The sequence below is a fragment of the Copadichromis virginalis genome, linkage group LG6, assembly GCF_057382275.1.
Source record: "Copadichromis virginalis isolate Kocher_CV1m ecotype Utaka linkage group LG6, C_Virginalis_male_GT1.1, whole genome shotgun sequence".
Classification (NCBI taxonomy): domain Eukaryota; kingdom Metazoa; phylum Chordata; class Actinopteri; order Cichliformes; family Cichlidae; genus Copadichromis; species Copadichromis virginalis.
The window spans coordinates 18,199,867-18,226,394 of NC_140623.1; the positions used below are offsets into that span (position 1 = coordinate 18,199,867).

Genomic DNA, 26,528 nt, shown 5'->3' on the forward strand with positions numbered 1-26,528 from the left:
ATAAGTTTTCGCATCTTTCCGTCTCTCTGATGTGCATATTCACTGAGGTTTTGTCACCGTGGTGATGATCATTCAGCCCTGTCAGGTTTGGCGCTAAAATAACTCTCGGCCCTGAGTCGAAGGACCTTTCGCTTCCCTCCAGGGCTTTTTGCAAGACCTCTGCCCCAGTTCACCCAGGGCAACCTAGGCTCCTCCTCTGTATATGTGTGTCTGTGGAAATGTGTGTGCATGCGTGTGTTTGCACTGTCTCCTTACTGTGGGGAAACTGTTGAAGGTCAAAGGGGAGGAAGTTGGCCACCTGCCTCTGTCACACTAACAGTAGCTGAGGGGAAAGAGAGAGGAAGCAGTAGCGGGAGACGTGCCATACACACACACACGTGCACTTAAAAGCACACACACACACAAACGAGCACACACAGAGAGAGAAAGTATAAGTAAAAGTTGTATGTGTGCATTCTTTTGTCTGGCAGCTCAGTTTTCAAGGTCAGCTGGGTTGGAGCTTGGAAATCCTTAAATAAGTTGAAATTATTGTCATTTGAGTCACATACTCTTAAATTTCCAGCACTTTGTGATGCTTCCCTTTTTTTTCACTGAACATTTTATTGACCTTTGTAAAAGTTTGTTTATCTGATCCTCACACTTTTATTCCTGAGTCAGAGAAGCAACTCCTATAGGCTCCAGGAGACCCGCTGCTAAAAAAACCTGGTGCAGGGAGTTCTCCATTGGTATTTGCTAGAGGCGACAACCCTGCTCGCACCCTGCATAAATGTGCCAACCGAGGACGAGAGCATAGAAGGCCAGAGGGCAAAAAGGGAGTGAACCACCTGCTTCTGTCACACTGTCAGGATGAAGGCGGATAAGTGTAAATAGGGTGAAGTGTGTGTGTGTGTATATGTGTGTGTAAGGGCTGGGTTGTGGATATTGTGTAGGAGGAAGGGGGGACAGGTGGCACGCCGGACAGCGCTGGCACGAGCCACCCAAGGATTTATCACTCAGCGACAGTCATGGCTGGGCAGGGGACAGATGTTGCTGTTTACCCCAGGGCAACATCTGACTGACTGAGCCTAGCATTGGCCCAACCAGCCCAGCCCAGCCAGCACAGGATGGGGCCTGAGAGGATTGAGGAGAGGGAGGTAGGGGAAGCGACAGAGGAGGAGAAGAAGAAAGTGGATAGATGCTCAGTTTACCCCCAAGGTACACAAGCAAGCGAGCCCATTTCTTTCCAATCTGCTCCATGCTCCACTGAAGCACCTGAAACTCATTTAGCCCCCACTAACTTGTGCCACTATAGGGAAGCATTTTAATAAGTAGTAATAATGCCACATGACAATATGAGCTTTCATCAGAGGCCTGAAACCTAAACCAGCTACTGGGAAGTGAAACAAAGAAATTGTAATTGACCTCGGATGTACTGCGCATTAGTTAACAAAGCAGACACAAACACACGGCCCTTAAGATGTAATTAGTGCATGCACGAATACACACGCGCTGCACATGTGTTCCACCAGGGTCATGTGAGAAGTTTTAAGAGGCTGTCACCAGCAAAATAGTTGAAGCATTCCTCCCTTGAGCAATGAGGAACGACCTTTAGGTTCAACCGTGAGTGAGGTCATGTCATTGTTGCCATGGCTACTATCAGCAGGCTGCCCTGTTGCTCGCATTACCTCAGCTGCCTGGCATTGTCAGGGTCAGAGAACAGGCTGTGACCTCCCCATGGTGACCAAACTCAATGGGGAACAGAAAAAAGCTCCACTAAGACAAACACTAGTGTCCTATTTGGCTGATCTGCTGTTAATGTAAATGCTTAGTGGAAATTATGGCATTTCCGAGACAATGCAAAAGATATTCTTTGATGATTTGTGCCTTGAAGAAGTCAGCCTTGTAAAGTGAGTGTGATATAACATACAGTTTGCTATCATTAATGATCACTAATGTGGTGTAATAAGCTAAGGGTGGACAAGCAGACCAAGATTTTGCACAGGAGCACGACACACAATGGCTTAAAGGAGAGATCTGCAGTGCCACTGTTAGGCTACAAATGTGCAAACAAGAAAACTGTCTCCAGCAAGAAGAAACGCACATTTATCTGAGATTTCATCGAAAAACTGCAAACCACATCACTGATGGTGTGATCAAAAGTAGCTCGCTCTGCAGGAGTGTATGCATGGAAGCTGATCGGAAAGTAAATACAGTAAAGTCATCTGTGATAAGGCCTGTTAGCTCGATGACTCTGTCCACAGTGAACGCTCTACACGTTTATCTTTTAGTGTTTAAACTAAGAGTTTCTTTCTGATGTAGTGCAAGAAACCGTCTAGAGGTCTTGTCTTTTGCATATTTTATGTTGTAGAGAAAAAAACAAGCCGCAAGCAGAAAGAAACCTAAACGATTCGAACCTCTTTTGTTTCCCAGCTCATAAGCTTTCTGCCTGGAGAACCTGTCTTTGTCCATCTGCATGTGCACGTGAGAAACAGCTGTTTACACGCCACAAACACACTGGGACAACTCTATTAAAATTTTAATATAAATCATTGTAATATTCAGCATCACAACCCAACATTATCCTCTCCACAAATGAAAAAAAACCTAATGGAGTGTCTTAATCATTTCATGCAGGAGATGCAATATAAAATCGCTCTTTTGCTATTTGTGGAACATGTTTGTCCACTCTCCTCCTGATAGGCCCCATTTAATCATGTTGTTCTGTTTCCTAATTAGCAGAAATGCAAAGTGTCTTTGTCACCTGTGGACAGCCAAGAGGGCTAATTTGGGCTTTTCACTAATTGCCACGGTAACGAGCCTCCTGCGCCTCCGCTGGGGGTGGGTGGAAGGCATGGCAGGAGGAGGACTGGAGAATGGAAGGATGGAGGGATGAAGACACAGCTCTGCTCACACACGGCCGAGGTGTGAAAGAACGCGGCAGGCCAACAGAACACAGCCTGGAGGAGTCCAACAGCAGGGAGTGGGGGACAGCCTGCGCTGTGAAAAAGCCCCAACACCCAGCTGAGAGGGAGGAGGATTCAGCTCTGGCCAGTTTTGCTCTCTCTCAACTTTGATGGGGAGATGACTACATTGGGTTGGATAACTGTTGGACATTTTTCTGACACCGACACTTGTTTTTTCCCCCACCTGATTTAATACAGGTTTCCACACAAATGCACTCTTTTAAAAAACTGTTCTTATTATAGACAAACTCCAGGAATAACTCTGCAGGCCGTTTTTTTACATGAAGTTTGACATGTGTGAAGCCTGAGTGTATTCTTCTTGTTGCACTTTTCATACACATTGCAAATTATGTTGAAATTAAATTTAAAAAAGAAGAAGAATGCATTGCATCTAGTCGTACTCACCACAAGCCCCCTGTTATTTATTTCCATTTATTATTAACTTTTACCGTGACGCAAATTGAGGGCTAATATTAATTGTGATAAGGATTATATATACATATATATATATATATATACATTAGGGTTTTAGTGAAAATGTATCCACAGAGCGCTGAATTTAATGTTAAATTTCGCCCCGGATTTAGCGAGTTCCACCAGCAGGTCAAAGCGAAGATGTGCATTCATGTTTGCATGCACCGCATAAATTATTGTCGCGCTGTTTTTTTTTTTGTTTTTTTTTTATCTCTATACATATAAAAATATATTTATTTATTTATAATGGTTTTTTTGTTTGTTTTGTTTTTGTGGGAAGGAAATTGCCCTGACTCCCTTTAATGCAACCCGACTCCATCAATATGCTCTCTCCGCCGAATTATGTCCCTGCTTTCTCAAATATATTTTTTGTTCAGTAATACACTCTGAAAGCTTGGGGGCACCTTGTCCGTACGCTGCTCTCGGGGGCGAGCTCCTCCAATGTGTACGTGCGCGCAAGTGTGCGTTTGAGTGAGTGAGTGAGTGTGTATGCGAGAGAGAGAGAGAGAGCGCGCGTGTGAGCGCCTGTGTGAGCGAGAGAGAAAGCGCGCGTCTGTGTATGTGTGTGTGTGTGCGTGCGCGCGCGTGTCTGCCTGCTCTGCTGTTGCTGCCCTTTGATCCCTGCATTAGTGTTAGTTAGGGGCTCGGAGACACACTTGCACCGAGAGCAGCCATAGTCAAGACACGGCAACAACAACAGCGGCACCTCCTCCGCCTGTGTGTTCCCATTCCCCCAACAATACACTTTAAACCGAGCAAAGCCAGGTGCACGACCAAGTCCCTGCCATCACTGGCGCCTCCAGTCTCAATGGGAAAAACCTTTTTTCTCCTTATCCCTAAACAAGGACGAGAATGTGATTAAAAACGGGGGAAAATGCCAAGGAGGAAGCAGGAGCAACCCAAGCGCCTGCCTTCACGTAAGTCGTTCGCTCGTTTTGTGCAATTTTAACGGCTCTCCGTGTGTTTTGCGCAGTAGTTTAGGGTTAAAGAGGTGAAACAGACAAAAGACTCGGCGTAGGTTATTTCTCCCCTTTTTAGGTCCGAGCGAGGCAGCCATGTTGTTGGCGATGGGTAACGTTAGCCTAGGCAGTGAGTGGATAAATGATACGTGGCTTTAATAAGGGTATAATCGATAAAGGTCCGGTTCCGCTAAAGGTTGCGGTCAGTTGGCATATGTGTCGGTTGTGTGTGCGTGTGGGGCGATAACGGCCGAGCGTTTTCGGTAATGCGTTCGCCTCCGCTAGGTCGCTTTTCGGGTAGAAAGGGGAGGATCTGGGAGTCTGGCCGCAATAAAATGAAGGGTCAGTCGGATCAGACGAGCCAGACTCTGGCTACCCGTACTCCAGTGTTCCTAGTTAGCAATAGCGCTATCTAGCAACGCTCGGTAAACTTCATTTCGTCGGCAATAAACGTCCAACTTTCGCCTCGTAGTTTTTTGCGGCTCCCCAGTCGTAGAGACGAAAATTCTTCTCGCTTGTTTGTCATCGACTTTTTTATTTTATTTTTTAAAGTATGGTTAATTTCTCTTTTCTTTTTTTTTCTTTCCGAGGCAATGCAATTTTTCCTCTCCCCCCTACCCCTCCCAGTCTGCATGCAGGCTGTGTCAGAGCCATGGTCGGTCACCTGAAGTTCAGGGTTTTTCCCCCCTTCCCTTTTGCAGCCATTCATTGCAGACAGACTACGATCAATAACGCGGTTAGAAAAAGGAAACGACACTTGTGCTTCTTTACTACGTTTCTCACGGTAACGCCGTGCAAACGCCGCAGAAAGCCCATTAGAGAATCTCGTGCTGAAGCTGAATTGGGAAGAAGCTCGTTTTTTTTTCCTTTTTACTTTTGTGTGTTTGACCCTACCGTGTCTTGGATGTTCGTATTGTGCCTTTTATCAGTCCAGATAATGAAAAGCTGCAGTGACATTCTCTGACCACTAGAGGATTGCTGGAGACGTTAGCGTGGCCGATGACAACTATTATTAAAGGGTTTATCCAAGAGTGGCATTTAGTCTGCTCTTAATCATTCTTGCCCAACACGTGCGTAAGCAAAAGAGCACAATTAGTCATATTAGTATGTAAATGTAATGAATAATGAGTGATTCATGTTTACATCAACAGTGGCTTGATGCATTTGTCTATATGGCACTGTCTTCTTCTTCTTCTTCTTCTTCTTCTTCATCATCATCATCATTTCTTAAATGTCAGATCCGGGGAGCTGCTCGGCCTAACCAGCACAGATCCCATTTTCCTTTTCTCCACTGTTAATATTAACTGATCTACTGTTCAGGTGTTTGACCTAGGCTTGAACTTGGGGAAATTGCAGCGGTTGGCTGGGAGGCATAGAGGTGGAGACGAGGTGACAGTGGGTGCAGGGACTGTGTGTGTGTGTGCGCTCCGGACTTGACTGACAGCGAGTCCTCGCTGATGTGCTGCATGAGGAGTGTGTAAGTCACATGGATGAACCGCGCAGAAGCAGGGTCACGACGTTTAAATGATAAGAATCCACTTCAGCCTGCGTACTATCACTACACATCCTAGAGGGAAGGTGTCTTTAACGGTAGTTGTGCAAAGGCATGTGTTTTGCCAAAGTCTTGTGTGTCATGACGTGTGTCGAGCGCTCGCCGTAGCCCTGAAATGCAAGCAGTGACACATTAATTTCACACGTGAGGTGAGAGTGACCCTTTTCTGTGAGGTGTATTCATCAGTTTGCTCTGCCATTCTCTCTTTAAGAAAGGTTTCAGATTGGGGGTGGGGGGTTTCTACTGTACAGCCCACTGTACTCCTACGAGCTTATACTCGGCTTTTCCTGGAAATAAGAACACGTCTGTAGTCCTGCTCAGGTGGAGTGACTCACTTTGTGATATATATTCAAATAAATTGTATTTTGTGTGTGTGTGTGTGGGGGGCGGAGGGCTGCAGCACTTGAATATCTATTAAACCATCTCAATTTTTGCATTCTAGACTTTGAAAGAAGCAGCAAGGTAAAGGCACTGACTTTTAAGGATGGAGTTTGTTAGTTTAAAATGTAAATATTTGGTATAGTGTGTGAATCGAAATGAACTGTTCTATCAGACGAGCGGTGAGCTGATTAAAATATAAGATCCAAGCAGAGGGGAATGAGAGGGGTTGCTTAAGATTTGTGATTTACGACAACCGGTGTTTTCAGAAGGTGCACACGGTTTCGTGATAAAAGCTGTTTGGCACAGTGTGATTATGTATAGTCTGGATCAGCAACACAAGATGTCCCAGTATTTTCTCTCTTTTTGAGCACATCAACCTTTCAATTAAGCCGCTTCGTAATTGGCCTGCAACAAAAATACTCTTCACCCACGTATCTGAAACCATGCACTCCCGTGTAGGCACTGTACTGGAGCACTGCTGTGCCTGTTCCTGGCTCTAAATGAAAGCTGCTTTTTTTTTTTTCTGATTTAGGAGTTGTTTCCCTCCTCAGTCAACAAACTGTCACAGAAAAGTATGAATTTGTCAGAAGCTTTTTGCGCTTTGTTTTGGATCTTCCCACTCTAGAATGGAAGTGTCACCCCATGCCATTCGCTGTCAGTCTGTGTGTTTTTCATTATTCAGCCAACAACACCCTAGTGGTGTGCCAGCCAACGAGCACAATATCGAGCTTCAAATCTCTTCATCTGTGGTGAAAAAGGGCAAGCTAATACACTGGCTTTAATGCTGGAGGTGCTTTATCTTAGCACAGACCCAGATATATGGGCTGTGCTGCCCAGTGTGCAGTGTCCTATTGTCTGTGGCACAGCTTGTGAGTGGAGACTATTCTTTAAGTGCGTGTGCATGGCACACACATGTGAAAGTGTTATGAAAGTGAACACACAACCTCTTGTGTGTGTGTGTGTGTTGTGTCTGTGGGTACATAAGCTGGCTATGGAGGTCACAGTACAGTATGGCGCCTTCACTCTGACAAGTAAACATGACCTTTGGTGCCACAATGAAAACAGCCATTCTTTATGACCTTGTGGTGTGTTATTGTGTGTGTGTGTGTGTGTAATGTTGCTGCCTTATTACTTGCGATTCAAAGTTAGGTTAAAATGCGTAAAAGTTTGGATATTTTGCATGTGACTTTGTGCATTCGAAAATGTGAGAAGCAGCATTTTTGCCGCCTTCTGTCCCCAAAATGTCCATATCCCAGCTTCCGCTTTACTCGGATCACCCGCTCCGCACCACCTCGTGCTTCTCAAACAATCAAGAAGAGCCACATCACAAAAAGCACCGTCCTCAGCGACTGGGGAGGAGCCTTCTCCGTCCGCCCCTGGTTATCTTCAGCTGAAATGGAGTTGCATTGGACATTTCTAGATCTAACTCTGCTCGTCTTTGTCAGCCAATAGCTGACAGACTGGGTGGCTCTGGAGCTTACTGTAATGGCGGGTCACTGGCTACCTTCCACTTGCTATGATTATAATGACCTTGGTGGGGCTGGGGCTTGAAAACATTGGATTAAGGGGAAAGGAAAATGAGAGGAGGTTTCCATTTCGCTCTTGGCATAAAATTTGTGGGGGAATTTCTGCCAAGAACACCCCCTCCCCAACACACACACACACCCTAACATCACCACCGCTGCCCCTCAAGTTGATGAGGCTTGGGTGCACTGGCGGCGTCGGGCGAGTAGAGCTCAAGCGAGTAATGATACACAGCCTTTAACTTAGAAATGAATTATAGGGCAGGGGAAAGGTGGCGGACGCCTCTCTCGCTGTATAGTCTTTGAGAGAAGAGAAACCTGCTTCTTCTTCTTCTTCTTCTTCTTCTTCTTCTTCTTCTTCTTTGTAAGCAAAAAAGAAGAAGAAGAGTCCAGCTGCCTTTTGTGTTTCACTTAATAGTAACAGAAAAACACTGAGAGTGATGCGAGTTTGGGCAAGGTTTAATGGGCCTGGTTTCAAAGAAGTAACTAAGCCTCAGGGTGAGGATCAATATTTATACCAAATGTTAACCTTATTTGCTGCTTCAGACAATTGGCTCAAAGCACACAGACTACAAAAAAAGAAAAGGAAAAAAAACCATTTCTTAAGAAGCAAAACTCTGTGTGGATCTGTTACTTGAAAATAATGTGAAATGAACGCGCTGTAAAAAATTCTGTTTCACATCCTGTTGAAGGCATCATTTGAAATGCTAACCGCTCTTTACACAACCAGGCTAATACCTTACTGAGTGGGTTTGTTTTTTTTTTGTTTTTTGTTTTTTTTGGTATTATGTCTCCCTTAGATTTTGGTTATGTTTGTTACTCGAGAACATCTGAATGCAGGCATGTCAATTGAAAACTCCTAACACTCGGGTTCAAGTGTGTTGGTCAGTGTCACGTTGGTAAAGCACAATGGAGATTTTTTTTTTCTTCTTTTTTTGTCGTTAATTCAGTTTCTTTTCACTTTAATTGGATTTTATCACCAATACAGAAATCAGAAATACAATACTTTGAGACACAAAACCACGAGCCTGGATTTCCTATGACTTCTTTTTGCAGTAAATACAAGTCTGGGCTAAAGCAACATAAAGACACACAGCATCACAGAAATTCATTTTTTTGTATGTGTTGGGACAGAAGATGAACAATTGTGCTGAGATTTCTGGTGATAATTTGACATGTTTACGAAAGAAATCTGTTTTCTTGGAAGACTGCGTGCACTTACGGTTACCTAGACCACAGCGTGCTAGTCAAACCAAAACTACAAGGCCTGCTTGGATCTTTGTGGATTCATAGCTAGTTGAAGCACCACACAATGACAAGTGGTGGGCCAGACATAATCCTTTTGTGTCTAGACACACTCACACAAGTTATGCAGATTGTTATATTACCTCGCCAAGTCTTTTGAGGTTTCACGACCCAAGCGTCTGTGTGCATTTTTTTCTTTTTTTTTTAATTAATGGAGGAGAATCATGCAAGTCGGTCTCTTGCATACTGAGAAGGGCTATAACAGTACCAAATGCTAAAGGTTGTAAATACAGGATGATTTGCACTTGAACTTCAAGCTCTTGCTGGGCTACAATGATAAAGCATCATGTACACATAGTAGTGTGACTGGAACATCGTCAGTAATGACGTTTTTATGTTAGATGGTGAGACTGAGTATCACCGTATTTGTGCAGAAAAAATATTAGATTTTTTTTTTTTTTTTTTTTTTGATTTAGAAAAAGAAAAAGCTCCCCAAACTTGGACAGTTTTTTTTCCTTGTGGTAATGCATTAATGTGCAGTCTTGGCCTGAGTTATAGGAGATTAGAAGATATTAGAGTTTTTGAAGATTGAATAAATATTATCCTTTTTCCCCTTTATTAAATATGTTTGAGAAAGGAAAAAGTCCCGTGCCTTTTTTCTGCATTTGAGTGACGGAGAGAGACGGGAAGCCCGGGGGGGAAGAGCGGGGTAACGACTTGTAGTAAAGATCCATCTGGCTGGGAATCGAACTTGGGACTTGGCTGACGGACGGTTTTTGTGCTCATGTGATACTCACCCAGTCACACTTTGGATCTCCCCCAGCTGGTTTAATACAATTCAGCGACATTTTTAGCAGAAGAACTGACAGAGAGGCGTGCCGCTCATAGAAATATAAAGACTGTTTAATAAAGAGTAAAGGAATGCATTTGACCAGTCACAGTAAACAAGCATTAAAAAGCTTACTGTTCGAGCCTGTGGTAAGTTAGGTGTCTTAAAAATAAATTCTGGTACAGTGTAACAAAGTTTAGTTCAAATTGTAACACAGGAAAAAAAAAACTTGATCTGAAATGGTCAACTTGGAAAGGTGGTTTTTTTTTTTCAGATGTGTGTTATCTAATCATTTCAAAGTGCTTTCTCTGAGCAGAGAGTCCTCTGCAGCACAAAATCAGTAGTCAGCCTAATACTTCAGTACAGTACCTGCCTGTCTGCCTGGTCACAATCAGAACCCCCTCTGTGAGGAATGGAAGTGCCTCAGCCTTGGTAACGATTTTTCCCGTGTTGACAAGTCACAACATGGAGATCTACAGCTCGGAGAGCAGCCCTTTGGCTACGCAGAGCCCTGCTTGCACTGAGTAATAGCAATCTCACAGGAGTAGCAGGCTTTCAGCTGGCAGCAGTTCATACGGAACAGCTCGCCGGTGCAGCTGGGAAAGACAGAGCAGAGTGGAGAGGGAGAGAGGAGCTGGTGGTGGTAGCAGCAGTGGAGATGGAGGGAGGGAGGAAGTGGAGAGGAAGAGCTGTTAAGAGCTTTGGGCGGTTTCTCTGTTGTTGTACCACACAAGTGCATCCAGGCCCTGCAGGACAAGCCTTTAACAGGCATGAGGGATGGAGAGCATGAGAGGAGAGGAGGAGGCGGCGGTGGTGGTGGTGGAGGAGGAGGAGGAGGGAGGTGGTGGTGGTGGTCTGGGGAGCCGAAGCTGGCTAGTCGTGCCAGACGCTCGCTCTAAACAGGGATGTGATTTATTGTTTGCCTCTGTCTCACGTTTCACTCCTAGAAAGACACTTAAATTGCGTTGTTGAGAGATAAAGTACTTCCTCAATTGTCTTAAAAGAACGACCACCCCCTGCGGGCTGTGAAGAATTTTTTGAGCATGTGGTACATCATTAACAAGTGCACCAAACTGGGAATATTTTTGGCACAAGGTGGCATCTTGATTTTGTTTTTCGTCTGTGGATTCCGCTTGGTTTATTGCTTCCTTTTTTTCTTTTTTTTTTAACTGTCTATATACAGATCCTACTGCTTATGTATATTACGCATTAATTACTTACAAAGCTGCCTTTTAAAACTCTGTAATTCAATGTACGTATATTTCCTAGTGGGCTGGCCAACACGCTGATCTTTGTCACCCTTGCTGAGTGCACTCGGCACGGCACAGTGCTATGGGATGACCTCACTTCCTGTGTGGGTAGAAGAGGGCAGGAGGCCTCGTACGTACACACAGACACACAGACACACAGACATTCTGAAGCACAGCCTGGCTTCAGTTAGCCTTCAGCGCACCAGCCAGGCTAACCCCTCTCCCTCCATTTGGCGCGGACGCGTTTCGTCTTTGCGCATTTGGGCAGACACGAGCACGACGCGGGCTAATGTCTTTAACTAGCTGGTCTAACAGCTGTGTGTTTACAGCTTTTTGGGACATAGGATCAGTTTTATGGGAAGATTAAAAGTACAGAAGGGGGGGTCCGTCACAGACACAGGATAGTAAGACCATAAGGCAGTGACAGCTCTCTAAAAGAGGGTGTGGAAGTGTTTGACAGTGGGACAAAAATCCAGAGAAGTTAAAATCACTGATGTGATGGCATCTCCTGAGAAAGACATTGTCAGGGCGGTGTTAGGTTATTTACGATGTAGTCGTTTCATCTTCTGGCGTATTAAAACAAATATCTTGCCTTTCATTGTTAACCAAGGGCACATGCTCACTTGATTCCGACCTTACAATTCTAAAGAGATTAGCAAATAAGTGGATGTTTTTTGAGTGCAGAGTCCAGTGGCTTATGGTTCTTTTAAAGAAGCCAAAACCATAAGTAGAAACAAATTAAGCTGGACAAATTAGTCGAGTCAAGTTACCAGCGGTCGGATGTGGGAAGCTAAAAGACAGAATCAGGTGGCTCAGCTCATAATTGCCCGTATGTTCCCACACCCCACCAGTGTTTTGACCGAGGTCCATGTTGGTTCAGATTGCCATGCCATTAATCCCTCGTACTCTACAGGGGAGTGGTCAGCGGCAGATGTATTTGCACTTCCTCCAGAAGGTTTTCTAGATTAGCCCAAATCCTCCCAGAAAAACCTTTTTAAAACCTCATTTGGCACGCACAGTCAGACTTTGTGCTCATAGCTGGCCAGAGAGCCGTGCCTCCCTCTACGTCTCATTCTCTCCGACTCCCCTGATATTATTATTTTTTGTTTTGGGGTTGTTTTTTTTGTTGTTGTGGTTTTTATTTTTATTTTTCGTATCCCTACCTTGTGGTTCTCGCAGCTTAGCCCCACGTCGATTTTTGGACTGGGCAGTGTAATTGTTTGGAAAGTCGGTTGTGTCATTTGCATGTAGCAAGCAGCCACTTTTCCAGTTTCAGTGGTTTGACCTTGTTGTACCTGCCAGCCAGAAATGAGATCATCAGAAGAGTAGACGAGAAGCTGACATCTCTCCTCCACCTACCCGTGGCTTTAAGTGATGGTTGTCATAGCAATCATTATGCCACAGAACAGACTCAGTGGGTGAAGGATGGCTTTGAATGCGGCAGCCTCGGGTCACAACCTGGTTATGACAGAACAGATAGACCTATGAGGGTTGGTTGCAGTACACACTCTGCACAAAGTAAACAGCCACATACAAACCTTGTGAGGTTCATATGGATTTCAGGTCGAGATTGAAATTATTAAAGCAGTGCCACCCCCTTTTTTTAATGCCACAAAGAAAGAGAGGCAGGTATTGGTGTAATGGAGAGGGGGAAGAGCAGCATGGGGCGAACAATGCCTCTCATTCCCATCAGCTGCCCTGGCCAGCATTTAACATGGAGATTGGAAACGGAATAAGCCCCCCTCCATTCTCCCTGGACCTGCATGTAAATGAGGCTAGCGGTTAGCATTTCCTGCTGTGCTACAGCAGTTCTTCTCTCTTTCTTGCTCCTCTCCCCTCCTTTTTCTTTTTTTTTTCTTAAGTAATGGTCTGAAAGTACTCCCCCTTTTCCTGGGTAGGAACCGGGACCAATCCTGATTAGTGTCCCTGTCCTAAGTGACAGGCTAAAATCCAAGCAAGCACTGCCTTGGGCGCCTCTGCCAAACAGCCTTCAAACCAATACCACCATATAAAAAAAGACACCCCCCACCACCTACCCCCCATTCGCAAGATTCCCTCCCTCCCCCTCGTCCTCCTCGCTCCTCTGCTCATTCTCCCCTGCCGTCCTTTCTGAGTGTCTCTAATAGATGCTGTCTCCATCGCTCTAACACACTGTCCTCTCACATACATGCATACATGCACATATAGAATTACCTCTCACTCTTCCCTCCTCTCCACCTCACACCAGAGCTTGCTTTGTATCCCTGGGTGGACTGGCTGCTATAGAGCCAAGTGTCCCTTTTGCCAGTAGGGTGATTTACAAACAATACATGGACGCTGTACACACTCCCACCTTCCACCCTCCTACACTCTCTCACTTCTCTTCCACAGACACACAATCACCTCTGTGAGGAGCTTCAGTATGCCAGAAAACTACGCAGCAGGGTGATGGCCTGTTCTTTTCACACTTGTTCTAAAGAATGTACCCTGGCTTCTTCTGAAAGTTAGCGCAACACGCACGCCTCGGTTTGAACGAGGTTAGTTTGTTTTAAGCGGAAGAAAAATTGGTGGCGTCTGACTTGTGTGTCAAGTGGCTTATTATTGGTCATTTTCAGCACCACATGAAATGATAATCTGCGCTCCATTTGTGACAATTCTGCCTCATGCAGACAAGCAAATGCGTGAGGAATTTGTGTATTTCATTTGAGGAGTTGGGATGCTGTTGCAAGTTTGGAAATTGGTATACTTCAAAACCTTAGTATTTGTCACTAATTCCTGTGTACGTTATAACTGTAAACCAACCACGATACTAGTGAAAAGTGCTTACATATGCTTGAATATTTTTGCATACGTACATGCATATATGTAAAAACATGCACGTGTGGGTTCCATGTGGTTTTATGTGGCCACCAACATGTCACAACCAACGAGAGGGTATGAGGGAAGTTTCTGAGTATGAGCAACTCTTCCTCACACAGCCAAGAAAGTGTGAACTCAATCATTCAGACCGGGTCTGTCAAACATGAATCAAAAGGTCCAATCAGGCCCACTGGATGACTTTGCAAAGTGTGGAGGACTTTTTTTTTTTTTTGTCTTCAAACTTCTCCGGCTCAAGGACCACCATCTACATATCCATTTGTCTTCCTTCAGTTCACAGGAATTACTGCTCCTAAGTGTTGGTCAGATTTTAGTGAAACTTGAGCACGTCATCACCTAATAGGTCTTTTCCCCAAATTTGCTCAGTGGCACAGTCATATTGATCGTGTTGCAGGGACCTTCCAGTTTTCAAAAGAAGCTCTTCTGCTCTTAGTGTTGCTTAACCTCTCAATGGATTTTAATGGATCCCATTATTTTGTGCAATACAACCAACCGAAGCTCATCACTCTGTTTCTGTACTTCACATGTTACAATAATATGTGAATTGTGATCGATCATGAAGCGGATGATCTAAAACGTGATTGCCAGTGTGACTGGGCCTTTTACTTCACTGCACTTTGTACTAGGAAGAATTGTATTACAGGTTGTACTTTGTTTTGTAGTATAATTTTTTTTTGGGGGGGGGGATTTTAATTTTTTTAAATTTATTTTAATTTTTTAGTCATTTTCATATATAATTCATATATAATAATTTTTATTTCTTTCAGTGTTTTTTTTTTTTTTTTTTAATTATTATATATTTGCTTTATTTTGCTATGCTTGTCTACAGTAATGTAAATGGTAAATGGCCTGTATTTGTATAGCGCTTTATTAGTCCCTAAGGACCCCAAAGCGCTTTACACAACCAGTCATCCACACATTCACACACTGGTGATGGTAAGCTACATTGTAGCCACAGCCACCCTGGGGCGCACTGACAGGGGCGAGGCTGCCGGACACTGGCGCCACCGGACCCTCTGACCACCACCAGTAGGCAACGGGTGAATTGTCTTGCCCAAGGACACAACGACCGAGACTGTCCAAGCCGGGGCTCGAACCGGCAACCTTCCGATTACAAGGCAAACTCCCAAGTAAGAGGCCCAAACTAGGACATTACCCATGATCTGTCATATGACACTATATTAAGGTGGTTAAACTAAGGAGCTGGGCCAGTGTGTGTCTCTGAATTATGATGTTTGTTTGTAGTTACATCAGACTGTGTTTCTTCCAGGTGCTTTGTCATCCGGTTTGTAAATGGATGGTTTATTAAATGTGAGCATTTTCAGAATGTACTTGCTCTTCTTTACTCTAAAAATAACACAAATGGATCATTATGCTATATTTCGAACCACTTGTGATCAAATTGGGCTGAGCGCATGTGGCCCATGAACTGAAATGAGTTTGATTAATGTTGTTCTTAAGTCAGTTATTCCTAATTAAATAATAGTGATGCTGTTAAAGCCCTGCTCTTGAATTGCTTATGACTTTTTTTTTTCTCCCCCCAAAAATGAAAGGTTTGCGTTTTGGCTGACTTCACATAGACCTGCCATCTGGCTTTTCTCCACAAAAAAATGGAGTACTAAATTATGGTTCATAAATTTAGTTTTTGCATAGAGTCCGGCTGTATTGAGATTAAAGCCATATTGCAGTGCCTTACCCAAAGGAGGACTACAAGTAGACTATAGCAATGCAAATTAGAAAAAATGGTCTATAAAACAATATGTTGCAACATAAAACAAAATAAAGTTGGCTCCTTCCATACCTCTTTGACCAAATAGCAATTTCGGCTTGTCAGTAGTTTTATTATTGCTGGGATTAGATGATTACTTACTGACATCTAGTTTTTAAAGACCTCAACCTGTTCAAATTTGTGGAAATTGTTATTTTGCCGTGAAATTTACACACAGCCACGCAAAGAAACAAACCACTAAATTATATTTAGGGAAACCAAACCGCAAAGGTGCTGAATAGTAAATTTGAACCTTGACATTTGGCACTTCTCTTTAAAAACTGTGGCGTTATCACATTTGGAGCAGTGAACAATAGTTATAGCTTTTGATGGTTTTTGTTATTCATTTTGTATAGAACACCCCATACAATTACTTTAACTGATAAGAGGGGTTTTGTACAGCCTTGTCAGACTTGAGATGTTCTTTTCAAATGGCTGCTTAGATTATTTACCAGCGCGCATAAAGCAGATTCAGTAGAAAAGCATGACTCATCCCTACTAAAAACACTACAAGCAAAGAAGATGCCATTCATATTAAAATAAAAAATTGGCACAAAGCGTGACAGTTAAAATCATCAACTGACCCATGGCCGCTAAGAAGTTGACACAGCCCTCTTAATTGTTTAAACCAGAGCCCTGAAAATCCAAATATCCTGGCTTAATTTCTCTCTTTTTTTTTTTCTTTTTTTTAAAAATTAGGCAGTTAAACCCTCTCCTAGCTCGAATGTCCTTCTTTATGTTGTTTTTATGTATCTAGCCAGAGTCAAGTCTATTCAAGTGGCTAGTGTTTCAGTAGCAACATGTTAAGGCAAGGACATTCAACATGTATGGCATATTTTGCATCCATATCATAGCTTTGTAAATTATCTCAGGTTTTAATTTAACATAACATACACAAAATATCCACCACTATAGGAAGCAAGTTCATCCACTGAACAGTAAGCGTGTTTTTGTATCCTTTACTCCTTTTTATTTGATGAGCGTAATCGCGGCAGCTACGTTTATCTGACATTAATGATATTAACAAAGTGACAGTCATGTCTTTGCAGTTTAGCTTCTGTTGACACTTTTGAAACTTTTGAAGCTCATTATGAAGGGAAGTCTTTGATCAAGGACTAATGATTATCTGATAGGCAGTCAGCATTTGCACCTTACGTTCGTGTGCAGTTAGAGAACTCGTTTCCACTGCGCCTGCACTGGTGGCAGCTAGCTAATTGTTATTTGTGCTAAAATTGTAGGGTAAAGGTAAACTACTTAAGACAGTTTTATATTTGTAAACTGGTCTACATTAGTGGAAATGTACATTTCAGATTTGGATTCATCCCTCCATAACACCTGCTGCCACTGATTTCTCAGTCCACTTATAACTCTTTTCCACAATCCAAGTCCCACTTAAGTGTGGGTGGGGCTGTCACAGCAAAGTGGCCTGAAAGTCTTTTGTATGCGACACAAACAAAACACAACAATGGAGGACATTGAGGCGATGGTATACTTGCTGCTCAAAAAAATCTGTATCTTGTCATTACTGCGGTGTTGGTTTGTGTGTAGCCATTTCCATCAGTTTCAAAAATGGCAAATTTGATTTTTGTAAAGTAGTCGATCTCATGACATGCACTCTGTTTATGTCGCAAACCTTAAAAACAAGTCCAGTTGAGTCAAGTCGAGTAGGTGCTAGTGGAAAAGAGGTATTTTTGTATAATTTGGCATACCTCAACCTTTTCTTCCTGTTTCCCTTCCTTCTTGACAACCACCCTTCCACTGACACCATCTCTGATGAGGCCTCAGTGAGCAGTAGATGGGTTAAATGAAGGTTCGACCCCATCTCTCAGGTCCGATGTGAGTTTTTCACTGGATTTTTTTCCCCCTTATTACTTAAGGACAGGACATTGAAGTACTGTTGCCTTTCAGTTAACTATTTGTAGATAATTGGCATCTTGTTACAATGTTTGAATAGCTGAGTACGCAAAAGTCACCACAATCATTCCTTCCTGGGCATCAGGCGGCATTGATGGTATAAATGGAACGATACCATCTATATGTTGTTTCAGAGCTCTCAGTTTACTAAATTAGGATCTAGAAAGATGAGCTGTGGAGCAGACAATAATGGTAAGAGCTTTTAATAAGGCGCAGCAACATAAAGCATTCGTCAGAGTAAGACGAGGTTGCGGTTGCAAAACATTTAAAATGCATGTGCCAGTATAATGATGATTTGCATTCTCGTTTCATCAATGCAGTTTCAACACCTCACATTACCTGCTCTGGATTCATAGTGCCAAATATCTAGCAGCACATGCTTTGGCCCAGACGCACATTGAAAAAAGCAACATATTTACGGACATATTTACGTGCGACCGTGGCTCAGGGGGTTGGGAAGCGTATCTGTAACCAGAAGGTCGCTGGTTCGATCCCCGGGCTCTCTGTCCTGGTCGTTGTGTCCTTGGGCAAGACCTACCGCCTACTGGTGTTGGCCAGAGGGGCCGGTGGCGCTTCTGTCAGTCTGCCCCAGGGCAGCTGTGGCTACAACCGTAGCTTGCCTCCACCAGTGAGTGAATGAATAGTGGCATTGTAAAGCGCTTTGGGTGCCTTCAAAAGCGCTATATAAATCCAATCCATTACTGATTTCAGATCATCGAAATCGGCGTGTCTAGTCTGCACGATAACACACGAATGCAACACACTAACTAGAGTTTTTCTCATTCTTCTTTTTTTCCCAGCGCTTTTCTTTGTCAACCTTTTCAAGACAGGAAGGAAAAAAAAGTCTTAAAATGCAATAACCTTGAGAGTGTTTGATAGTATAGGCATGGTGATTAGAAAATGCCTGCCTTTAGCCCACTCAGTTGAGAAGCGATTTGACAGTTTCATGTGGAATAGATGTTTCACATATTCTAAGCTGGTTCTTTGAACAGTGACAGATAGCAGACCCTGGCCTGTTCTCACTGGGTACTTCAGTTAGTATACAAGCCTGAGCTGTTTATTGTTATAATGATCAGTTTTAACATTTAGTGGGGTATTTTCAGTTTTCAATTACAGATGGTGTTCTGAAGTGTGTGCGTGTGTGTGCATTTTTGGGGCATTATTAACTCATATGAAGTTAAACTAAATTGGTTTACATTTAGCAGAAAATAATTTATATTTCTAGTAGAAATATGGGCCAATATACTGGCAGATATTCACCTGGTTGACTGCTTCAGCCTATTGATGAATGCTGATGGTGACTGATGTTTGTCTGTTGTCACATCAGTTTTGTGTTGTACAGATGCAGTGCTTGATATTTGTGCAGCGGGCTACAAAGACCTCTGAAACTCTGTGTGTGTGTGTGTGTGTGTGTGTGTGCGTGCGTGCGTGCGTGCGTGCGTGCGTGCGTGCGTGCTTTCATTTATCCATTTCTTAAACTGTTTCCTTTACAAGATTAAAGGTTGTCTCATGAGTTTGATGATTTTTAATTTGTGCTTAATCAAAGATTGTATAATAAAGGGCTAAAAGTGTTGATATATCCCTAGTTTAGAGCAAAGTTTGTTAAGCCAAACTTTCACACTTCTTTTAAGTACATTCATTTATGATACTTATGTTCAGCTGTCATAAGCAACTGCTTATATAAACTTTGCACATTGTCAGTAGAATCAAGTCAAGACCTATGTGTTTGTATGGGGTTTTTTTTTTTCCAAACGATATATAGGATTGGAGAGTATTTGCATTGAAATAACTTGATGTTGAGCTACATAAAGCTTTTCTCGAATAAAGCTGGCCATTGTTTGCGTAAGTCGTCTCTCGTCGATCCCAGAAGTTCTCCTGCAGCACAGAGTGAGACACATTGCCTGTGAAACAACAAAGGAACAACTTCACATGTTATAACGACATGCGTGGCAGCATTGGCAAAGTTCATTGATTTGTGGAAATAACACACTTGAAAAGAAATCAGTCTTTTCAAAACCACCCTGTCTCTGCTGGCAAAACCAGTCACTTTGACCTCATAGAAAGCACAAATTGTCTCCTCACTTTTGTGCTATAACACATAACATCAGATCCAAACTAACCTGTTAAAATACAAAGGTCACGCATGAACACAAGCGAACCAATCAGCAGTGTGTTTCAAGCTAAAATGACTGTTTTTCTTGTCGGGATCCTATGTTTTGTGTATGTCTGCCTGCCTGCCTGGGGGGCCGTGCCAACTGCCATCAAAAGGTAATGTGCACTGTGACGATTAAGCAGGAATCTCATACTGCATTAAAAACAGTCACTGAAATGTTTGCTCTTTTAAACATCATAATTAAATATATAAGAAGGATTTGCTTCTGAGAAAACGACTGCTTTTAAATATGAATGTTGGACATTTGCGTTCTCACATGCACCTTTTGTTGGTTATTATTTAGAGTTCAGGGCTACAGCTTTATGCAGGACCCTGTACAGTTCACGTTAAACTCGGACACCATCTGACCGCCTCTAACCCCAAAAGGAGTGAAGTATTTGCCCCGGGTGTTGCTCCTTTTTATGTTTTTGCACCATTTTAGTGTCACATTGACTTTTTTTTTGCATTTTAAGTTGACTTTTAAAGTGACTATAATGAAGATTTCTTTCCTTTAGGGATGAACTTGTAATGTTTCAGCTTAAAGCTGCAGCATGTAATACATACGTCTCCCTCCAGCAGTTTAGGCACATAGCTTCGAGTACACATCTGAGGTTATGAGCAAGAACTTTTTTTTTTTTCTTTTCTACGTGAGATGCTAAAAATGGAAGGGAAAAATAAACCAGGATGTAAAGTGCACTTCATCTGCATTGAGGAATTTCAGAGGTCTCGGGCTCTCAGTCGTCTCATTCTCTTCCAAGAACACTTCTCCTTCCTGTTTCACCTCTGGCATGCCGCCCAAAGTACCCACAAACCACGGAGGCCAAGGCCGAAAATACACAGATGGTAATTTGCGCTACATTTCAATACGACTCAACCACCATTATATATAGCACTGCTGTCTGAACCCTGATCCCTACTGAGAGTATCACCTCACCTCAGATTCCAGCTGAAAGATGGGCTCTTTATGTCTTTGTCACAGACACAAACACTTGGGTGGAATAGTGCAGGTAGCTGGAGAGGCGTCGATTCTGGATTTTTATCATTTTTGAACTGAATATCTGAATGTCTAATGTTAATCTTCATTAATACATGGGATGACATGTCATGTAAAGACATCGTGTTACTATAGGGTGAATATCTTGTTCCTAAAAAAAAAAAAAAATTCTAACCCGTGACCCCTGAGGGAATGTTTTGGTTTGGGTCCCTTAGTTCGCTTGGAGGAGAGGATGGCTGTAATAAAAAGTTGATTTGTAGCTGTGATAAAATGTTTGTGTCCAGATGAGAGTGGTTTCTTCCAGGATGATGATGCCTTCATCTGTGCAGAGCATCAGGGCTCACTGATGAAACTATGATCTCATCTTAGTTGAACATGGACACGGTGGTGTCCTCCATCACATTCTCCTCCACATTGTTGAATCACCACGAGAAAATGAGTTGATCAGTCTTTACAGTAGGTTTCTAGAAACTAGTCACTTTATGATGGTCTTTCTATTTGTTTAAAACTAGTTATTTAAAATGTAAAAACTAGACTAGTTAAATGGCAAGAGGTCCATAACATGATTTTAAAAAAAAAATAGGCATCTAAATGGGGCATGTGCAAACTAATAATGTAATGTAATGTAATAAACGAAAAGTGCACAGCTGACATGACTCTGTAGAGGAACATACAAATAAACACAATGCATGCAAAAGCAGTGCAGAGGCCACCTTCGTCTCTGGTCCCAAGCTCATTAAGGATGGATTGAGGGCGAAGTGGAAAACTATCCTGTGGTCAGTGCACAGTTTAAAAGCCAGCACTAGTGATATAGTAGCAATAGTATGGGGGTGCATCAGTGTATTTAGCACGGGTAACTAGCGCATCTATGAAGGCACCAGAAGGATACATGCTTGTTTTAACAATGCAGCGCCAAACAACGCTGTAATCGGCCTGCTTACAGGGAAGCTCTGATCTATGACATGGTTCAGGGTTTGTTTGTTTTTTCTGTTGTGAGCCATAGTACTGTCAAAAGTACAAAAACATGTGTATACATAATCTAAGTAAGTTAGTTGTATTTGTGCACTTTGCTGAGACTATGTTAAAACAAATTAATTGCTGATGAATTTTTTTTTTTAAATTAGTTCGATATAATCGTGATTAAAAATGGTGCACGGCAAGCAACATCTTTGGTTATTATACATTTGATCATCCATAGATGAAATTAAAACCAGCGTGCGAGATTAACTAGTGACACTAGAAAGAAAGGACTAGGATAGGACAGCAGTGCTGTGATTAATTGTTCGAAAAATAGTTAGATGGATCATTACACTATCACTTTCTTTTCTAGCACAGGCTTGGGTTGGGTTTTTTTCTGTAGCTAAAATTTCCAGATGTTCCATAAATGCCTCAAATGTGAACCTAAGAAGATCTAATGCGAACTAAGGTCACGTTAAAAGTGAATTCTAGAAATAGGTGTGTTTTTATTTGTATTTTTTTTTTTTAGCACTACACAACAAATGCCTTCTTTTCTCACCTCCATTGCCTTTTGCTTTGAATAATGCTGGCATTAAATTCAGTGATCATTTTTATTAAAATCATTTGGACATTATTTTATCAATTAAACAGATGTTTAAAATGATTTCCAAGTCAATGTTTTCTGTTTCAGTTGACATCATTTTTCACACTGTTGCCACTTTTTTTTCCCCTTTTGTTTTGGAACCGAGCTGGAATTTTAAGAAGTCCCATTAAACAGCCCTGCCCCTGTTTGACACTACAGATTATTTTAAGATTGTTATGCGGTGGTGTTGCTTAACATAAAGGACAGGCACAGTCTTACAAGTTCATTTAATGTAAATAGGAGGCATACTGTCCTGTATGACATTTCGCCTCAGTAATCACTGGTATTGCCTGTCGCCTTGTTGGTTGTCATGTTTCATCAACTTCCTAATGGAAACAACACGATGAATAAACTCGATGGAGTGATGGTCATGTTGCTCCTGCAAAGGAACATCAATATTCAACCGATTTACAGATGTGTCCTTACTCTAAACACATGACACCTTTCTTTTTCTTTAAACCTTTGGTTTTATATTCAAAAATGGGAAATGGCAAAAGAGCCAGGATCTGGATTTGTAAAAATTTAATTGATTTTTTTTTTTTTTTTTTTACATTTTTAATATAAGATTTGTCTGTTTAGAAAGGTACTGACTTACATGTGTTTTACACTTGTTGACGTTGAATCAAAAGTAAGTCTAATGTTTCTAATAAATGTCAATGAAGTATTGTGTTAACATTCGGTTAAATCATTACTCCTGCAGTCTTCTCTTGCTGTTATTCTTCAAAGTGAAAACTTTTATAAAATTGGTTGGTGTTAGGGAAAAAGACACGCATGAAGTAAAGTATATGACAAAGTGGCTAACATCCTGGTTACACAACTGAGACTACTTTACTGATTACAGGTAATAATGAATAACGAAATAAGTAATTTCTACTTTTTTTTTTTTTTTTTTTTTTTTTTCTTAATTCAGGGGGGAGGGGGGGGGTGATTTTGACATAGATCAAGCAAGTGAGGGTTTGTGGAAAAAGGAAAGGGAGGTGATCCTGATCCACTGTGTTCCAATTAATGGAATTACCTTCCTCCTTGGGAGGACTGTTAGTCATTTGCAGAGACGTGAAGCAGTCAGTAGTGCATCTCCCCCACCATATTGTCCAGCGAGCACTAATAAGGTAGCCCTGACCGCCGGGCTTGCTCATTAGCATAGCCCGCAGCTGTGGCAACCCCCGCCAGGGTCCAGCCGGACACTTAATTACTGCCCCGGCTCCTTCTTCACCACATCCATACTCCCTGCCTTCCTTCCTATGGCCTCACCCTGTGCCCTACCTCCTTAACCCAAGCACACATACCACGATGAGCCTCCCAGTCTTAGAAGGAACGAGAGGCTAATCATTTTGGTGATGTAAATGTGATGGCTCTAGTCTCGGTATGTTGTGACAGTCTTTCATGTTATTTCACTTTGTAGGGCTTTGCGGTCAGCAGTCTGTGCGATTTTTAGTGATTCCCTGACCTGCACTATCCTCCTCTCTCTAGCTCTTGTTCCTTCTCTCTCTCATTCTTATATTAGCTCATGGGCACGACTCTCCTTTTGACATCAGCGCAGTATTGATGCACCCCCTTCCAACCTTAATCGGCTAATGGCCTCCTCTTCTTGCCTGCCCAGTCAGATCAGCCCCTCCCTTTTTGCCATCTCTCTATCTGTCCCTTCCTTCCTTCACTGTCCCGTCTCCTCTCCCCCCCTACCCCGTTCAGGCCTGGGGTCAGGGAGGCCAATATTCATGCCTGGCTAAGCAACAGAGTAGCTTTGTGTGTGTAAGAGAGAGAGGAAAAAGGAGAGGGAACATGTTAGTCAGCAGCCTCGCAGAAGTCATGTGGTTGGTGACCTCTTGACCTACCTTTTACTCTAGTGTCCTGCTCTTCTCTCCTTTCTCTAATTCACACGCCTTCCTTTTATATATTTACTTATTTTTTTTAACTAGTGATCTTTCTGTGCGACAAGGTTAGCTGAAATATAGCTGGCACACGGTCTGTACGTCTACATCTGAGCACGAAAGCACACACATGCGTGCACAACCCTCTGACCTGGAAAAGCCTCAGCCAAAATAATCCTGCCAAGTTCACAACTGGAGATTGTTGACAGCTCTGTGTGGTGAAACAATGAACAACTCCACTACCTGGAAGGTCCAACTGTTTTTAGCTGTAGTTACGGGCTGTGAGCCTCCTGGTTTCTTCCTTTGACAGGTTAGCACAACAAATTTCTAAACGCTGTACATGAAAATATTTTTATCTGCTCTGTGTGCATCTCTGGTCAAGCTCAACACTGTTTATTCTGGGAAGTCTTGAAGCCTTTGGCCCTCCCTTTAATGGAGTCTCAGGCTGGACTTGGACCCCTTTATAGGTCTGTCTTTGTCTGTCTATAATAAGGTGGCGCTATACATCTCAGTGGCCCAGAGAGAAAACTCCCTCCCGTTTTTGCCAGTGAATCATCCTTGTGTGAGTGATAACAGATCCAGACTGCTGAGCACCCCGCAGCTGTTTGTTTCAACATGCAAGTCATCCCCGCCATTACACCGCTAAATGGTTCCCTTTCAGTGGCAGACACTTGCCGCCTCGGCCAGTATCTCCATGCCTCCATCATCAAACCAGCCACCGTTGAGGAGCCGAAGCAGTTAAATGTGTATGTCAGGGGAAAAAGAAAAAAAGGAAAAGATAATCATGGGCAGAACTTTAGCAATTAAACATGTGTTTGTTCTTCAAAGAATGTCTCAATGTGTACGATGGGCATGTAGCACTAGCTGTAAGTACAGAACTGGCATGAAGGCCCCTTAGAGCTGGTCTGGAGACCATGACCTTGGAAAATGTCATTCTGTCCACAGGGGTGGCTCGCCTGTGACACACAAAGCCATGGTAGTGAAGTGCGCACTGTAGCACTCAGGCAGAAGCCCAGTGGCTTAGTGTTGTGTGCAGCTGCACCTAACCCCGAGGTTTAAGATTGAACTTAGGCAGCAAGAAAGTTCAGCCTGAAAGCTGAGACCTCGGGTCAGTAATCTAGCGATTTCCCTCTAACCACATTACAGCCATTAGTGGCTCTTGCTGCTTTTCGCATGTCACATGGAAATGGGTCAAGCCCTGCCCTGCATGACTCACTGGCTCCTTCTCCCTCTGCCTCCCTTTATTCCTGTTAACCCTACTCCGGTGGTAAAATGGCTTCAAGCGGCATGGTAAATTGGGTTCACAATCGGTGCATTTTGGTGTTTTTCATTCACCTTAATAATAGTCTCAACAGACAAAGTGTCACACGAGCTCGTCAGTGCCATAAAGTGCGTCCTGTAATATCTTGTCAAGGTGAAGGCTACTAGGCATGTGGCTATAGGATGTTTGGAAAGCACTAAGGCTGATATTATAAGGTGATCCGTTGCTCTGCTTTTTGACATCTTCCTCTGTGTTACTGTAAAATGTAAGAAAGGAAGTGGGGATGTGTTTGAGATGAGAAGATATCTGGAAGTGTGCAGGCCCTGTTTGATATCTGTTGCAGAAGGAGAGTAGCGGTCACAGCGGGTTGTGATTGTGGTCACCTTTGCGGACCACAGTGAGCCATGCTGGCCAGATGTCAGCCATCTCTAATGATCCCTACAGGTTGCTGGGCTGGGTTGCCTGGCAACGATTTTGCCTTTGCCTGTAAACAAAGAGCGGACCCACCGGGCCTCAGCGAGGGTCGTGAAGGTGAACACAGCTTTGGTGTGCTTGGAAATGTATGTTGGTGTGTAAGACATCTTAAATGATATTTTCATTTTTGAGTGCCTGCTCTTCTAATGAATCTCAGCCAGTTTTTTGTTAAATGTTTCGTGAGCTTCGTGTGTTCAGTAACCCAAAGAGGAGGTGTCAGTTTTGACATTTTGTTTCACCCGGGCTTGGTGCATTTGACATATTCTTATGGAGGTTTGTTAATATGTATCAGGAATATTCACTTTTCTTTGTTCGCCCTTGTCTGGCAAGCTGTAATGTTTTGCTTATGAATATTGATACATGAAGTGTATATTAATGACCCTTGGTGACCTTAACCCTATCCTTATTGGCTCCCTGGTGGTATCCGCAGGCTCATGAATATTAATCTAGTTCTGTAACCTCCATTACCCTAATCTTTGCTGTCTA

The 26,528-nt window shown here is 42.9% G+C and overlaps 1 protein-coding gene across 3 annotated transcripts in view; it reads left to right on the top strand.

Moving 5' to 3' along the window:
* The first annotated feature begins 3,957 nt into the window (after positions 1-3,957).
* The window catches only part of znf827 (zinc finger protein 827), a 73,915-nt gene continuing 51,344 nt past the window's right edge, over positions 3,958-26,528 (top strand). For 2 of the 3 annotated variants that reach the window (XM_085459015.1, XM_085459016.1), the window contains exon 1: positions 3,958-4,333. In XM_085459015.1, the coding sequence (XP_085315141.1) occupies positions 4,291-4,333 (43 nt within the window). In that variant the 5' untranslated portion in view covers positions 3,958-4,290. Of the gene's footprint in view, positions 4,334-25,818; positions 26,100-26,528 lie in introns of those variants that run through there. The other variant, XM_085459017.1, reaches the window with a different exon arrangement.